General features: G+C 37.0%; 1 protein-coding gene across 14 annotated transcripts in view; it reads right to left on the bottom strand.

The window, feature by feature from the left end:
* Positions 1-13,181, bottom strand: part of LOC109113744 (calcium-dependent secretion activator 2-like) — a 133,428-nt gene that overhangs the window by 47,195 nt on the left and 73,052 nt on the right. For all 14 annotated transcript variants that reach the window (XM_042715520.1, XM_042715517.1, XM_042715524.1 and 11 more), the window contains exons 7-12: positions 11,689-11,800; positions 11,136-11,275; positions 6,123-6,189; positions 5,384-5,492; positions 4,550-4,756; positions 1,324-1,460 (exon numbers count right to left, since the gene is read on the bottom strand). In XM_042715520.1, the coding sequence (XP_042571454.1) occupies positions 1,324-1,460; positions 4,550-4,756; positions 5,384-5,492; positions 6,123-6,189; positions 11,136-11,275; positions 11,689-11,800 (772 nt within the window). The remainder of the gene's footprint in view (positions 1-1,323; positions 1,461-4,549; positions 4,757-5,383; positions 5,493-6,122; positions 6,190-11,135; positions 11,276-11,688; positions 11,801-13,181) is intronic.

Raw genomic sequence — 13,181 nt, forward strand, 5'->3', positions numbered from 1 at the left:
CCATTCCCCCTCATTCGTTTGCTTGAACCCAGGCCCACTCCCCCACAGATGTCACATCCCAGAAGGCATGAGAAAAGCAGCACATTCAGGTGGCTTTTGTGGCTCTCTTTTAGGTGAACACAGAAGTTTGAACAAAGGCTGCAGAGCCTTCACAAAGAGCCAAACGCAGACAGAGTCATTCAGAAGCTGAATGGACAACAGAAGGTGCTCACTCAGAGCAGGTACGAAGCGACAATGGAGACGAAAAGACAGAGGGAAAAAAAACAACTGAGGGTGTTAACAGCAAATGGTGAAAAATGTATGCTTACATGTAACTGTATATTGTGTATGGAGTAATACAAAAACTAACATTTGAATTTGCACCATTAGTTGTGTTTGGTACCTCCACCCAACTCGTAGTCAATCAGGGACAATTCAGCCATATATGTGACTGTTCCAATTTCATCACACGCACACAGACATAAACATACTAACTCAGTCCCCAGCAGGGATCTTTTATTCAAGGCAGTAAATGGAGAAGACGGGATGTAAGCGGATGGTTTTCCTATTTGGGTTGTATTGATTGGAAGCGTTTATCCCTGTCTTAACCATGAGCCCTGACTCAGCCGGAGGGCTACATCCCTCCCCTCCAGTCATACAATCCCGTCCCCATATTTAATACTTTCACCAACACATAACACACTCACTTATGAGACGACCTGGATGTGATCAACAGACTTATTATGCTAATTAAATGTAAAAACATACAGAGCCCAACAAGCATATACAGCCTAATGATTACCAAATAAACAATTCTAATGAAGAATCGTTCTAACAAAGTAAATCAACACCATGCAGCACAGCCATTGCAGTCTAAACCAATTCTGAAAGAATGATTCTTATATCCTGGTTCGATTTAGGGAATTAAAACCATTCATGCGACCAGTGATTCGAGAATTAATTACTCTGATCTGGATATTTTTAGTGAATTAAAAACATATAGCACAACCAGTGCAGTCCAACCGATTCCCAAATGAATGATTCTTATGAGTCAGTTCCTATTAGTGAATCAAAACCAATGCAGTTCAACCAATTCCCAAACAAGTCAAACGCATACATGTTACATTTATGTTACATATATTTATTACCTAAATTATATCTCCACTTTCTTTTCCAAATATGTGTTTCCCAAAAGTAAAAAAAAAAAAAAGAAAAAAGTTGGGAACCAGAATTGTTCAGAGAAATCGCTAGCTAGCTGAATAAAAACACATTTTATATAATATGTGTGATTATTCAGATAACAACAACACTCTTCTGCATCACAGCACACTTTTGTGTTCTCACCAGGCAGGAAAAGGAGTCGTTCATTCGGTGTACGAGTGTGTGTTTCTGCAGGATGATGAACAAGCTGGCATGGTCGAAGTTGCAGGGCATGGCAGAGATGAGCTCCTCCACTCCCTGTCTCTGAGTCTTCTCCAGACCTGCACCAGAAACACACACAGTCAGAAATATGGCATGTGCTGGCATACGAGACTGAAAATCCCAATCCCCACCATGAGAGATGGCCAGTTAATGCCTGTTTGTGCTGTAAATACATGACGACATCAATTAGGGCAAAGGAAATAACATTTCATTATTTTCAAAATCATCTTTGATAGCATTCCCAGTTTCATATAAAAGGGTAAATGTATATTATGAACGATTTTTTATGTACTACTACAACTATTCAAATGAAGCCACCGTGGCAGAACATAAGTGTGGTTCACACCTTGAAACGCTGTGTAAAAGTCAGAAATCTGTGTTTGGTTACACACTCTCCATCTTCGCACACAGCCTGAGTGTTTGTATTTCACCTCTTTTGGCCAAAGCTATGCTGTGAAACTCCACATTTCTGCTGCAAAAACTGGCAGGCGCTCTGAAACGTTAGGGAAGCATGCCTGTAAACTGCTGTAAAATATTAGCACTTTGTCCACATGCCCACATAAATATCGGCACCAAAGTGCTCTAATTTACCAATCGAACACCTCTCGCATTCAAACCAGCATTCAGCCTTTTAAAATAAAGGCCAGGTCTAGCTAAAAAAAACACTCTGTGCCCGACAGGCTGAATGTTCTGATCTTTAGCGCATTAAACGTTTAAAACGCTGATGTGTGGAAACAGAATATAAACAATAATGTGTGACTTCAAAGCACTTAAAGCAATTTTTGGTCACTGGTGAAGACAGGTGTGTTGTATAAATGTGATGTCACTCATTCTGATTGAGTCTCGACCTTGAGTAAAAGGAGCGCACCTTTGTGAGAGCGCTGTAATTAGGACGAACACGTGCACATGTTGGCCAACGGTCTCTCCAGTACACATTCAGACTTCCTGACATGGCTTGGGTGGAGAGGAACAAGGGGAAATTGAATGCAGGAGAAAAAAAGAAAAAAAAAAAAATGATGATGTTTTCATGTTGATGATGATGAGGAAGGGGGGTGGGGTCAGGTCGGAGGTAGGGGGAGGAGGGAGCCGAGAGAAAGAACGCGAGGCAGAAAAAGCAAGAGAAAGCACTAAAAGTGTGCCCAAGTTCATTTCCAGTCCTTTCACAAACGTCCTCAAAATGGGCTAATGGGAGGTCTGTGAAAAGCCTAACACTCGCTGGCGGCGTGTTGAGAGCCCACATATGCGGAGCGAGGGCCTTCGCTTCTTAAGGACCACAAAAGACCAAGGCTTTTGAGACACATCTCCTGACGCCTCCATGGCCAGCGGCACCTTCTTGAGACGAGCATTAGTGATTGCTTTTATTAACGCTGCCATTTCTGGCATGCCAACGACTTGGTATTGATGGTGAAAAGCCCCGTTCTTGCCTGGAAGCAGTGTGAGCATTTGTTGGTTCCCCCCAAAACATCACTTGTTGGGTGCGCAGAAGTAGGATCTCCCAAGAGTCGGCCCATTGTCTGTTCTTTTAATTCGATGTAGGTCATTTTACATTCATTACATTGAGAAAGGGGACGTGATAGATAGAAAAGAGACAAAAGGGGATGAAGAGGAGCGAGGCGTGGTATTGATCCACGTTGCGAGTCTGACGGATCGGGTTTGACAGGAGCAGCACATTGATCCGTGTCAACTTTAAGTTACCGCTATTATCCATGGACAAGCGGACAGAGTCAGTGTGGAGGGGGGCGTCGTCTTTAATCCCAGCTGAAGGGGCTTCCTGGTCCGGGAGAGGCAGGCGGTCACGCCAGCAGTCACATCCATCTGACATCTCTCGACAAGGTGGATGGGAGCTTTATGACAGGTATCAACATGGCAGCGGGGGCGATATCGCCGGTACGGCCCGGCGGGTCGCTTCAAGTGAAACCAGCCGGAGTCGGAAAGACTAATGAGGCAAGACAGGACATTGGTGTTCCTTCAGAATATGAAACCCGAGCCTTTGAAAAAAAGAAAAGAAACACCGATCTGGCTACGAGAAGTTAGTGTTGAGGATAAGGCGGTGAGACAGATCTGTGCGAATCAATCAGTGATAGGAAGTCCAATGTCAGGGCGAGTTAATAACTTCATCGACTCGCCGAAACGTGGCGGATTTTTGTTAACAGGAATCAAATGGGACTAGATTTTGGCATTTTTGGGATTCATTTAGTGGCGTTTTGAAATTCGCTTGATAAAATTCAATCCGTAAGAAGTATTTCTGAAAGAATGCCTGCACTTTTAATTGGCCGAATACCACGGTTATCAGTGACTGCGATGATATTTGAGACATTCATGCGGTTTTCTTGATCCGACAGGCAATGAGGAACTTTTCCATGCTCTTTCCATGTTCGTTGTCGTACAATTCGCCATCATTTGAGGTGGCTTTTGTATGGAACCTTGGAGATATGAAAAGATGTGTCAAAAAATGATTGTGTATGAGGTCCAGTAAGACAAGAGGAAAGAGACCTTGAAAAATGTTTTATGAAAGTCAAATGGCGGCGCTTGTGAAGTCGAGTGATTATTAACTCATAGAAGCCAGTCTTTATGTTTACAATCACCATCAATGCTCAAAAAAGCAGCTTTAGAGTCATTTCATATATATGACCAGATTTATAAACCGAAATGCTAGTTTTAAGCCATGTTCCGCAGCTTTAACGTAAGATTCTGTGCTAAATGAATGCCCTGTAGATCTCAGAACGGCTCTTCAAAAGCGATAATGACATAAACCTCATTCGGCTCACTCTCTGTTTGTTGAAAGTGAGCAAACTGTAGCATTTCAGTTGTGTAAGTGTTCCTCCTTTCACTCAGCAGCAGTATTTGGGTTATTCAAGCCCCCCCGCTGACATTTGTTTAGACTGTGTCTGTGCTGTGGCCCAATGGATCGATGGCTGGCCACCACAACCTCCGATTTCAAAGTCCATTCAAGAAGGCACAGCTGAAGGTGGCAGAAAAAGAGCCCACCTTCTCATTGTTTTTACAGATTTGTTTGGCAACCTTTGAAGGTGTTAGGTTTGAGCATTAAAAAAAACATAGTGCATGAAATCAAGAAGAACAAATTATTTAAAAACGCTTAGTTATTAGGATCATATAAGTACCTATAAGATGGATAAAAGATACATACTGAGTAAGGACACAGGGGCATCTTTTTGCACATTCCCTCCTCTGCAGTTCTGCTGGTTCTGGGCGGGCGCTACTGGTTTATAGGATTGGCCTGTGGCACGGTACATGGCCTGGACCCAAAGAGCACGGTCCTGATCGTCATTGCTGGCGAATACCACCAGATCGCCTTCTCGGACAGCACTGAAGAAAGCTCTCCCTCCCTGAAGACCTGCAGAGATGTTGTTTTAGCAAATGAATCCATATCAGCCAATTCATGTCACTTTTTACTTTTCATACAATCATCCAAATAATTTGCCCAGAATTGTCTCACATAAAGAACGGTCTGCTGATGAGATTAATACCTCCAAGTTTATAAGATTCTAAATAAAATTAAATAGAATATATTCATAATTTACATATATATTACAATTATAAAAAATATTTATTTTAAATATACTTATAAGTTTTATAAATAATCAAAAATTTTACAAGTATATTATTTATATTAATATTATATTTTTTATATATAAATTTTATAATATATAATGCATTTAATTACATTATTATTATTAAAACAGAATATAAGAATCTTCATATTTTATTTCCCTATAATTTCGTTCTCTGTAACTGAATAGATTCTGGTATTCAGAATATTTCATACCCACTTCATTTCAAGCTCATAACGTGTGCATCTCTTTCAAAAGCAGCAAATGCAAAATTCAAATTTAAGACAGAGGTCAACTCAAATTCATTTGAACTGAGATTATTCATCCAATTTTGAAATAAAATCTAAACGCCCACATGAGCATTTGACTGAGTTACTAAATAAGCCATTAGTGCTGAAGTGTGTGTGTACCTGGCTGCGGATCGGAGTAATCTACTGTATAACCGTCCAGCTGCATCAGCTCATGCGGCTCTGACTTCTTCTCCCGGTAACTGCACATAGCAAACGTGTACTGACTCACCTGAACAACAGAAAAGAGCAGAGATCATCTTAACACAATCACAATTTTGTCCTAAAAATCCTATATTTGTGTGATATACAAAAATATACAATTTAGATCTAAACTGTGAAAATGATGTCATAAATGCAGTACAAATACAGGTAACATCAAATGAAAACAAGAAATTTATACAATTTATGCAAGAATTATGCAACTCAAATTTACCAATTAAAAATAATTATGTCCCAATGTTCTCTGACTGGTCAGATTTGTGTGTGTGTGTGTTACACACTGAATTAAACGAGAACCAGCTGATTCATATGATACCACTTCTGTCATTTTACATTCAATATGTTCGCAAATCAAATTATAAACCATTCCTTAAAACTCTATTTTTTCTCGTAAAATATTTAACACAAAAATGATGCTGTTATTTCAGGAGGCTAGTAGTTATGTAGGATAGTAATCTATTTATTTATTTTTAATTAAAAAAACAAAACAACTGCAAAGACAAAATGCATGAGAGATTCAAAAATTCAAAGAATTAGTTTGCTGCTGCTGGAAAAAAAATATGCATAATGATTTTGACAAAAATCCAATTAACCAAATTAAATTAAATTTATATATAAAGTTGTGATTAGATCTGCTCACCTGAACAAGCACAAAATATCTCCTCTTCCATCGCTTCCAGACTCTCTGGCCTAAGGCGTAAAGATACCTACAGAGAAAAAAATACATTATGATAAGTGTCATGGATTAATCAAATCGAAAGCTGAAAGGTCCCCTGACACAGACATGATTAAAAACGAATCATGTTAAAATATAACACTATGTTCATAAAGCCAAGGTGTAAACCCCATGTAGGAAGTTTACGGACTTCAGTAGCTTGCTGTCATTCGTTAATTCCTCAAATGGCTGAATTCTGTCACGTCCACTCAATGACAGAGAGGAAAAAACATCTTAGGCTATTGATTAAGCACACATTCTTAAAAATGTAACAAAAAAAAAGGATCTGTGCAGAAATATGGGTGAGGTGAAATCAATTCTTCATAAATGGACACAGCGCCTGTGGGGGAAAAAAGCTCCAGTCAAGGTTGAGGGAGCAATGAGTGCATGGAAGCGGGCCAATCTGGGTTAACATGTGGCAGAGGTAATCATCCACTTGTGAAAGTGATTTTCAGCTCACTCTCCGACACCTTTCTGATACACATGATCCCATTTAGATGGCAACAACGGCCGGCTAACGGCAGGCGAGACGACCTCCGGGTGAACGGGCGTGCCGTGGGCACTTTCCAGCCGACTCAGCTCAATCTGAACCGGAATAATAATAAAAATAATAATAATAACAATAATCTTCTGAAGATAAACAACATTTGTTTGATTATAATAAAAGCCTTTATGGTTTCTTGCAAGTACTTTAGGTGGAAACGCAAAAGCTGAATCTGAAGAGTCGCAATAATAGCATTTTAAAATGTTTGATATGATTAATCCAGAATTTCATTTCAGGGAAAAAAAAAAAATCTGAAAATGTGATAGGGACATATTACAAATCATAACAGCCTAAATCATAACACTGGCGAAATAAAACATCTTTAGATCCCTGAAAATATGGATTCAGATGCATTCTCTTAAGCTAATATGATTTACTATTTTTTCCAACCTGCACAGTAAAAAGCACTCAACCTGTTTGCATAAGTACTTAATTTACAAATAACCTATTCTTCTCAGCGTTTGTTAACATCCCGGAAAAGTCACTAGGTTTATCACTCAGATAAATTGTATGATGCAAGTTATGATACTGCATTGAGCTTTTAAACACAATACAAATGTTAACCTCACAATTTATGTCAATATGACTGTAAAAAGTCAAATTAAACATATTAAGAGATCACCTTGAGAAAAAGTCGCATTAGATGTTCATTGTAAGTGGTTATTACAATGGATGCAGTGCCCCCATGTGGTTTAACGTATTGCAGAAAACATATTTTCATTGTGGCTTATTTGCGAAACACGAGTAGACCTGCTTTCTCTGTGGTTTTAAAAAATGGTATTATTAAATTGGGATTCAGTTTAGTGCCTTATGTAAAAACTGACTCACAAATGATTTGCATAGAAATGTGTTCTTGTATTTTTCAGTACATTATTCCTTTGCTCTTAAACCAGTATTGTTATTGTTAACTAAAACTTAATCTATTAAAAAGAAGCTGAAATTAAATAAATAATTAGATGAAAAATGTAAAGGAAAATGAGAGATTCTGCCTTGGCAACTCACTTAAAGAAATATTTTTAAGTACTAAAAGTACAGTACTAAAACTAAAACTGAATTACAAATTAAGCAGAAAAGAAATCTTTACAAAAAAAAAAAAAATTACAAAAGCACATACAATTACTAAAACTAAAATTAAAATTGAAAATGTAAAAATACAAGCAAATTCAAAACAATACATACTACATGTATAACTGTAAATAAATAATACCAAAACACTGTTTTAAATTCCCATTACATTGCTATATTTTTCTGTCTTTTAGTATAGGTAGTATAAAATATCGCATGCAATAACACAAATCAATGAGTCATGAATGCAAAGTGTGGCTATAACCGAAGGGTGAGGTTAAAAGAGATTTTAAAAATGCAAACGTGTAAAAAGGGCTTTAATGTGTGCCCTGGCCCTCAAACGAAAGAGGGCAAAGATGGTTTTAAAGGGATACAAAAAGAAGTAAAAAAGGAGCATGGGAGAGAAAGAAAGAGCCAGTGAGTATAGTGAGTGAGACAGAGACAGACTGATCAGACTCGAGCTGGCAGCTCTCTCTCTCAGGGCCACGGTGGGGTCACTCCACAAAACTGAATGGCTCCCAATTCTTCAGTCGCTCTGCTGATAAACAGATGGCTTCTTTTAATGGGGTGCAATCAACCTGAAAAGCTCCCCACCGATCGCTCTCTCTCTTCCCATGCACTGGGACAGTCATCAGGTGTTTGTTTTGTGGATGTGTGTGGGTATATGAGTAATTGGACAAAACCTAACACTAAAATGGTATGATTTTGATCTTACAAATCTCAAATGAGTATCATAAGACCAAAAAGCATCATAAATTTTAGCCTGTTCCTCACACAAATGTGGCTTTAGAGGATTTGGAATATGCTGCGTGAGTCAAATGGTGCATTCTGGTCCTCCTGGGGAGTTTGTTTATGAGTTGGGAAGTCATAATTACGACGTCAGATGTGTCACTTTGGTCAGATGGCAATGTAACTGTACTACAATAAATTTCTTCAATGTTTTTAAACTCGTCAGATGTGTCACTTTGGTCAGATGGCAATGTAACTGTACTACAATAAATTTCTTCAATGTTTTTAAACTGTTATTTCATAGTACATACATATTGTACATAGAAATTGTACATTCAACATACTAATGTATTTTTGTATGCAATTAACACGTTATGTTAAATGAAAAAAGGTAATTAATTACAACAAATTTACAATAAATACAGACACTGTATCCATTTTATCCAACATCTTTTCTTGTCAACTTGGAAACCCTGGGCTTAAAGAAAGGTAAGGTTTCTTACTCATAATTACGACTTTTTGGTGGCATTCATGTAAATATGATCTTTCTGACGGAAAGTCGTAATTACAACTAGTTGCATTTAAGTCACTGTGGTCGAAGCGAAATGGAGATGTAACTTTTTAACAAAAATCAATATTTTCAAATTAATTTTTATTTCTACAAAATGAATAAAAATGTGCATCGGGTGTGTTTTTGCTTTTTTTTATTAAATTTATTAATATGTTGTAATTTGAATCATTATATATTCTATCATAATTTTACAATACTATCATTTTGTTAGCACTTTACAATAAGGTTTCATTCGTGAACTAATGAAAATACTTCTAATATTAATGTCAATTTCGACATGTATCTGTTAATATTAGTGTATCGACTTCAACTAACATGAACAATGTGTTTTTATTAATTAAACATTAACAAGGATTAATACATACTGTAGAAAATGTCTTGCTCATTGTTAGTTACTGTTAGTTAATGTATTAACTAATGTTAACAAATTTACCATTAATAAAGACACTTGCATCCATTGCATCTCACTTGTTTTTTCACATATACATCATAAACTCTGAACCCCAGGGCTTAAAGAAAGTTTAGAGTTGTTGTTATGAATTGTAGTGGCATTCATTTGCGTTCATTTCACTCAAATTTCACTGCTGGTTATATATGCTCTATATAACTGTGTATGTGACAAATAAAAATTTTGAATCTTTGAATCAACTCGGAAATGCGATCTTTCCGACATGACTTGCATGCACCAAACAACTATTTTCAAATAGAAAATAGAAGAGTTTGGAAAACACAAACACAAAGAGTGAGAAAATGAAAACAGAATTTTTATTTTAGAGCTAATAAATAAACGTCTGAGTAAGTTTGTGTCTGTCTGAGTGCGTAAGTGGTCTTCTGCACTGTCTTGTGAGGTCCGCTAAAAAGGTAATTCCAGGTTGAAGAGGCTTCTGCCAATTAGAGCAGGCCTCTCAGGGAGGCGCTCTATAGAGGAATCGCACAGGGCCTCTGTGTAATTAGCAGGCTGATGGCAGTGATGTGACCCCTGACCCCGCTCCGCTGAGGGAAGCACAACAGCAGCTGGTCCCACACATCTTCACTGCTGCTACTCACTTTTAAAAACTATGGTATTCACTGACAGGGCTAATTCTGGATGAGTAAATCCAGACAGTCAGAAGGATCTGAAATCTGTTTTTCCTTCCTTGTTTTTTTTATAGCTTTTACAAATACCAAATCTGAATTCTTTACCAGCAAAAAAAAAAAAAAAAAAAAAAAAAAAAAAAAAAAAAAAGCTAATGTTATAATGCTTCCTTTTAAATATTTTATGTACTTGTTGAATGGTGCCTGATTTTTATTTAAGGTTTTTAATTTTGCTATTTATTTGAATGTTCACTCTTTACTTTTTATTTTGTAATGTGTTTTTCCTCCCTTGTGATTTTGTTGCTTATTCCAACATTGCAGCATATTCCAACATACCAAAACTGAATTCTTGAACAGCAAATTAAAACTAAATACACTGTTTACTTATGTTTAACTTCTATTTAATGCTGCAATTTTTTATGTTATTTAATGCTGCTATTTATTTGAATGGTCTTTTGTTTTTTTATTTGTTTTATATATATATATATATATATATATATATATATATATATATATATATATATATATATATATATATCTTATTAACTCATAATAAATAAACAAATAAATAAATAGATGTAATATACATAGCCAGTGTTTTTCTGAGGGGCTCCTGGAAGTCCAAGGAAACTTAATGTGTGACATGAGGAGACTCACAAGAATAATAAACACACACAAGGTGGCACTGTAACCACACTTTTTCCAATGCACCTCATTGTGCAAACTTACTTCTAGCTGAACAAATTTATTCTATATTTATATAATAATTAAATGATCATTTCCTATGTATGAGAAATTACCCGTATATTATTCAATACATCTAATATATCCATGGAATTTCTATTTTTTAGTTTTAATTTGTGTATTTTATTTTATTTTTATTTTTTTATAATAATACGTGTGAGGGCGTATTCAGACCCTGGAGGTCAGGTTGTGAGCATCATTACAGACGTACCCGCTGTGCTTCATGTTGGGGGGTTTGTCCATGCGAACCGCCAGTTTGATTTTCAGATCCACATCTTGGCTGTTCTTAGGCACTACCATCTTATGCAACTCTGCCGTTTTGGGACCATTTGTGGTGGGGTGAAGGACCACCTGGACAGAACGAGAGAAAGTAAGAGAGAAACACATTATTAGGACTGATACACCTGGATGGGCAGCTGGAGAGATAGGTGTGAAAGAGATGATTGGAGGTAAGAGAAAAAGAGGGTTAGACTGATGAACGGAGAGAGACGGCAAGAGAAAATAGATGGAGGAGGTGCAGTCTGTTTGGTGCGAGTCTCTAATGGGGAGTCTCCATCTGTTACTCTGGGAGTGTAAGCCCTAATGACTAGAGACTTCCTTGCCTGTAGCTCACTTTCCCCTCGCACACATACAAACACATGTACACGCACATCAAGGCCACACACTGTGTGCAGAACATCTGTTCCTGCAACATCAGCCAATAATTGAGCACATTGTGCAGATCGAACACAGAGGAGGTTTGATATAACAGACTCTCATCTCACCCTTCCCAGCTCTTTGTCCTCCAGAGCCAGGACTCCAGTGCTTTCAGTGAAGAGTTTGACTTTGACCGCTGGCAGGGGGTGTGTGGTGGTGAAATCTCCTTGTGTGCCCCACCTGTAGCAGAAAGAAACATATCAGCCGTCAAAATAGGAGACTTAATTTTGCATTCACCACTTCTCTAGACTCACGATGAAGTAACTGCTGAATAATTCCTGTCTTTGTTTGATCAAATTAGTGTGTGGGATGGTAAAGTATCTATTTGCTTTTGTAAGACTTTGCTTTTGTTGTCTTGTTTGTTCTTTTTTTTTTGTATTGTATTATTAAACACTATCTATAAAGCTCAAATTAAACAAAACGTCTTATTTTATATTTATATTCCTGTCTCAAAATTTATCTACAGCCTATGTTACTACTTGAGGGGTGGGCTGAAGTTTGAAGCCTTACTCTTAAAGCAAGAAAATTAGACTTTACTCCAAGAGCTACAGTATGTGACTCAAAAATAACTCCAAAAAACAAGACATGACTCCAAACACAAGACTTAAAACTTGACTTGACTTCAAGACAAAAGACATAAAAAACAAATTTTTACTTCAAAAGCAAGAGCACTCTAAAAGCATGAGATAAAAAACAGCTTGACTTAAAAAACAAGCCTTTAAAGCATGACTTGACTCTAAAAGCACTTCAAGGACATAAAAACATATTCTGAAAAAAAAAAAAAATACAAAATACAAATGCAAAACTAAAAACATGACCTGACTTCAAAAACAAGGCTTAAAACTCAACTCTGACTCCAAAAGACAATAAATAAATAAATAAATAAATAAATAAATGTTTACTCCCCTCCACCCAAAAAAAGATGTAAAAACACAACTTGAGTTCAAAAGAAAGACTAAAAACAAATTCTGACTTGTGGTGTTGAATAAAAGTTGGTTTTTTATTTTTGAAAGCATGTGCCTTGTTAATTTACTGGATTGGATTTAAAAGTGTGTTTTTAAATTAGATATGGACTCTGAAAGCAAATCTGTTAGAGAAGCTGGCAAAGCATAACAGAGCCAATTTTATGTATAGCAAGCTTGCATATCAGTCTGTTAGTGTACGTCTATGTTTGAGTATCTGAGATAGAATCACTACAATATATATATATAGTATATCTATAGCTGAGCAAACACAGCAACATAATCAAACTAACTCTCTCTCTTGCTCTCTCTCTCAAGCGGGCCAACAGTTGCTTGTGGCAAATTGACTGTAGGAGTCGGCTCCCACATCTAATTCAGTTCTTCTGCTTTCTAAAGCAATAAAGCCCCCAGACAGTGTTTTGAATGTCATATGGCAAGCCACGCATGTTTTCTCTATAGTATAAGCAATAAAACAAGGTAACTGTACAGTATGTACACTTGGTTGAGCCTATAACATATGATATCTGTACAAACTGATTAAGAAGGTACATGCTTCAGCAGAACAAAAGCTAGAACCAATTAATCTCTTGAATCAATTT

Source organism: Cyprinus carpio, chromosome A25 (genome assembly GCF_018340385.1).
Source record: "Cyprinus carpio isolate SPL01 chromosome A25, ASM1834038v1, whole genome shotgun sequence".
Taxonomy (NCBI): Eukaryota; Metazoa; Chordata; class Actinopteri; order Cypriniformes; family Cyprinidae; genus Cyprinus; species Cyprinus carpio.